The 4343-nt window shown below is 55.2% G+C and overlaps 1 protein-coding gene across 1 annotated transcript in view; it reads left to right on the forward strand.

The window, feature by feature from the left end:
- Nucleotides 1–3383, forward strand: part of UNC13A (unc-13 homolog A (C. elegans)) — a gene marked incomplete at its 3' end in the record, with an annotated part of 35334 nt that extends 31951 nt beyond the window's left edge. Inside the window, exons 11-15 of the mRNA XM_008576715.1 lie at nucleotides 403–449; nucleotides 1909–1987; nucleotides 2151–2156; nucleotides 2682–2753; nucleotides 3116–3383. Of these exons, the coding sequence (XP_008574937.1) occupies nucleotides 403–449; nucleotides 1909–1987; nucleotides 2151–2156; nucleotides 2682–2753; nucleotides 3116–3383 (472 nt within the window). The remainder of the gene's footprint in view (nucleotides 1–402; nucleotides 450–1908; nucleotides 1988–2150; nucleotides 2157–2681; nucleotides 2754–3115) is intronic.
- Nucleotides 3384–4343: the final 960 nt, after the last annotated feature.

The raw sequence follows: 4343 nt of genomic DNA on the forward strand, positions 1-4343 counted from the left end.
CTGGGCACATGAGCAGATGAGCAAGTGAGGCTGCAGGGAATTTAGGGAATGACAGGATCTTATGGATGTTTGAACCAGAGAAATTTTAGCCTCTGAGAATCCCAGTATAGAGCACAAGCTCTTGTTGGAGACGATGTTACCAAATCCCAGGTGTGAAAGATGAGGAGACTGAGGCCTATTGAGGTGTGTAATAGCATGGAGCTTCTATTTCCCCAAGCCCATTTCACAGATGGACAAACTAAGGCCTGGAGAAAGCCACTGAGATCCCTAAGGACATACAGTGAGGACTATGGCCCAGGTCTCCTGACTCCTAGCCCAAAGGGGAGTCAGAAGTAGGTGTGGAGCCTGACCTGGAGAGTGGAGGGGTGGCCCACTGACCATGTCTGTCTGTGTGTCCTACAGGCCCGGGGAGAAGGAGAAATGTCCAAATCCCTGTGGTTCAAAGGAGGGTGAGTAATGGAAGTGTGGGTTGTGGGAGGAAGTTTTGAACCCAGAGGCCAAGGCTGTTTTGTACCTGAGCCTTAGCTTAGTGAGGGTGGGGAGGAGTTCCATTTAGACAAGGGACAGACGGAACATGGGCAAGTTAGTGTGGTCACTCTCATAAGACACAACCACATGCAGACGCCAAAGGCAATAATCTTTGCATTGATTAAAAGACGTTGAATTGTCACAACAAACCCATGGGGGGCCCTGCTATCCCTAGTTACAGATGGGGAAACTGAGTCCAGAGAGAATACATGCCTTCCTCAAGCCATTCGCATAATTCAACACCATTTCCCCCTAGAAACAAATGTAAGATAAAGCAGAAACTATTTCCTGCACCATATATCTGAAGCCCTGGAACGATGTGGTTTTTTTTTTTTGCTTTGAGTCTGCTTTTAAATTTCTCAGATTATTGCTACAGTTTCTGGCTCCTTAAGAAATGATAGTTGTTTAGTCCTAAATGGAGCATGTAGTCATATCTAACCTCTTAAGTTACTGACTTTCAGGGGTGTTGGATGGTGAGATTAGAGGATGCACAAGATATTTTTAAGTTACACTTATGTTTCAAAATAGCAGGATAGTGACCTCCTTTGCTTCTACATCCTTTGCAAACAGAGGCAGGGAGAGAGCAGCCGTGGCTCCCAGATCAATGGGCGGGTGCCCTGGCTGGGGAGCCCCGAATGCAGGGCCTGAGACAGGGACTCCTGTGCACGTGATTTATGGAGAAAGCGCTCTCAGGAGAAACTGTGAGGTAGGCATCGTCAGGCAAGGGGAAGCAGAGATGTGGTTCAGGAGTGTCTGAGCCTCAGCCTGATGCTGCAGAAAGCTCTGTAGCATGGGCTGACCATTTAGCTCACACGGTAGAGCCTGGTGCAGATAACACCAAAGTCAGGGGTTTGAATCCCCACACTGGCCAGCCACCAAAAACAAAACACAACAGACATTTACTCTCTCACAGTTCTGGAGACCAGAAGTCCAAAATTAAGTTGTTGGTGGTGCCATGTTTCCTCCGAAACTTGTAGGGGAGAATCATTCTTTAGCCTCTTCTAACTTCTGGTGTTTGCCCAAAATCCTTGGCCAATCCTTGGTTTGTAGATGCGTCACTCCAATCTCTGCCTCCATTGTCACATGGCTGTCTTCTCCCTATGTGTCTATTCTTCATATAAGGACACCAGTTGTATTGGATTAAGGGCCTGTTCTATTCTAGAATGGCCTCCTCTTAACTGATTACATCTGCAATGGCCCTATTTCCAAATCAGGTCACAATATGAGGCACCAACAGTTAGGACATCAACATATATTTTTGGGGTGACACAATTCAACCCTTAACACCTGGGGAGGTCGAGTATCCTCCCCAGGCCTCAGGTGATGTCTGTGTGAAGAACGGAGAAGCCTGGACCCCCGACATGCCTGTGTGTCTTGCAGCCCTGGGGGTGGACTCATCATCATTGACAGCATGCCGGACATCCGCAAGAGGAAGCCTATCCCACTCGTGAGTGACCTGGTGAGCACCTGCGCCCTTCACTGCCCCAGCACAGCAGGCCTGCCATAAGCAGTGCGCAACCTGTACAACTGTCCATGGCGGACCTGGGGCTGTGGGCTGGTGAGGAGTTATCTGGGACTAATGTAGTCTGATTTCTACCCCATGTGCCGCGTGGACACTTCAGGCCATGGTGAGTGATGGTGACCTGGGCCCCCCGTGGTCTTCTCTCCAAATCCCTCCCCACTGGGTCTTCCAACCAGCCCCCAATCTATGCGTTCTGAGGGGACCTTGCTATGTCCCCCTGTTCATAGGGGGAAGAGGGCAGATGACTCCCCACCTCTGAGCTACCTTGTTCATGGTGTGGTGGATGGTTTTATTCTGTGGCTGGTGACCGTTGCCAAGCATGGCTCCCAAGTCCTGTTCATGGTAGAGGGTGTGAGCCACGGGTTTGGGGGTGTGAGCCAGGGGTATGGGGTGTGAGCCAGGGGTATGGGGCTGCTCACCTCCTGGGGTCCCTTCTAACTCAAAACCTCTGCCACTTCCTAATTCTTTGCTGGGTCTGCTCCCCCTGCCATCTGTGACCTTTTTCCAATCCGTGTTTTTGGCTCCAATATGTGGCTGACTTTTCCCATCCATGGCTGTGAATTCTTCTCTTGGTGATGATCCCATGGGTGTCAACGAACCCATGACTTGCTCTGTGACCTCCCCACCCCAGTCCTTGGTCCAGTCCAGGAAAGCAGGCATCACCTCGGCCTTGGCCTCCAGCACGTTGAACAACGAGGAGCTGGTATGTGGGGCGCCTCCTTCTCCCCGGGTGGAAGGATGGTGGACTGAACTGGGGGTCCCAGAAGTTTCTGAGCTTCTGAGGCTCTCCCTGGAAGAGGAGGGAGTGCGTGACAGGGACGAGCGTGATACAGCGTGGATTCGGACATCCTGGCTGGGGGTCCCAGAAGTTTCTGAGCTTCTGGAAGAGGAGGGAGTGCGTGACAGGGACGAGCGTGATACAGCGTGGATTCGGACATCCTGGGGGTGGGGGACGGGCTGAGAGTTTACTGTATTCAGCATGGGGGTAGAGGGTGGCAGGACGGGGACAGCACCCCCCAGGTTAGGGCCCCTGTGTCCCATGCCGTGCCACCTCCCTCCCCGCAGAAAAACCACGTTTACAAGAAGACCCTGCAAGCCTTAATCTACCCCATCTCGTGCACGACGCCGCACAACTTCGAGGTGTGGACGGCCACCACGCCCACCTACTGCTATGAATGCGAGGGCCTGCTATGGGGCATCGCGCGGCAGGGCATGCGCTGCACCGAGTGTGGCGTCAAGTGTCACGAGAAGTGCCAGGACCTGCTCAACGCCGACTGCCTGCAGCGTGAGGCGGGGCCTGGGTGCGGGGGCGGGGCGGATGCTGCAGGACTCGGTGAGGGGAGGGTTAGGGGGTCGAGGGCAGGGAGAGGCGGCGTGTGTAGGGTCGGGGATGAGCTTGACTGTGCAAGAGGCGGTGCTTAATGAGAAGAGGTGGCTCCCCTAGAGAAGAATGGGTTAGCGTTAGGGTTAGCTCACAGGAGGGGGTCTCAGAGAGGGAAGGGGCTTGCACTGGGAGAGGAACTTGGAAGGGGGTGGGGACTGCGGGGGGACTCAGAGAAGGGGACAGGTGGGGGAGGGAACTAAGAGAAGGAAGGGGACTCAGATGCAAGGGAGAGGACAGGGCAGGAGTGTCTCAGAGAGGAGTGAGGTCGCAGAGCGATCGGGATTCAGAAGGGGAGGAGACTCCCCCTAAGGGCAGGGCTCAGAGAAGGGGAGAGGACTCAGAGGGGGCGGGGCTCAGAGAAAGGGCGGGGACTCGGAGGGGGCGGGGCTCAGGGGGATGCAGAGGAGATAGGGTTTCGGGGGGAGACTCAGAGGGGCTGGGCTCAGGAAAGGGGAGAGGCTCAGAGGAGGTGAAGCTCAGGAGAATGCGAAGGAGATCGGGCTCAGAGAAAGGAAGGCGACTCAGAGAGTGGGGCTCAGAGGTGGGAGGGGACCACGCTATGGGCGGGGCTGGGAAGGAGGGAGGGACTCAGAGGGGCCGGGGCTCAGGGGGATGCAGAGGAGATAGGGTTTGGGGGGGGAGACTCAGAGGGGCTGGGCTCAGGAAGGGGAAGAGACTCAGAGGAGATGAGGCTCAGGAGAATGCGAAGGAGATCGGGCTCAGAGAAAGGAAGGCGACTCAGAAAGTGTGGGGCTCAGAGGTGGGAGGGGACCCGTTCTAGGGACGGAGTCAGGGGGAGGGGACTCGAGGGGGCAGGGCTCGGAGAAGGGGAGGGGACTCAGGGGGTGGGGAACAGGTGGGAGGGAACCCTGCTATGGTAGGGGCTGGGAGGGGGAGAGGCTCGGAGGG

This window comes from Galeopterus variegatus, unplaced genomic scaffold, assembly GCF_000696425.1.
Source record: "Galeopterus variegatus unplaced genomic scaffold, G_variegatus-3.0.2 Scaffold1390, whole genome shotgun sequence".
Lineage (NCBI taxonomy): Eukaryota > Metazoa > Chordata > Mammalia > Dermoptera > Cynocephalidae > Galeopterus > Galeopterus variegatus.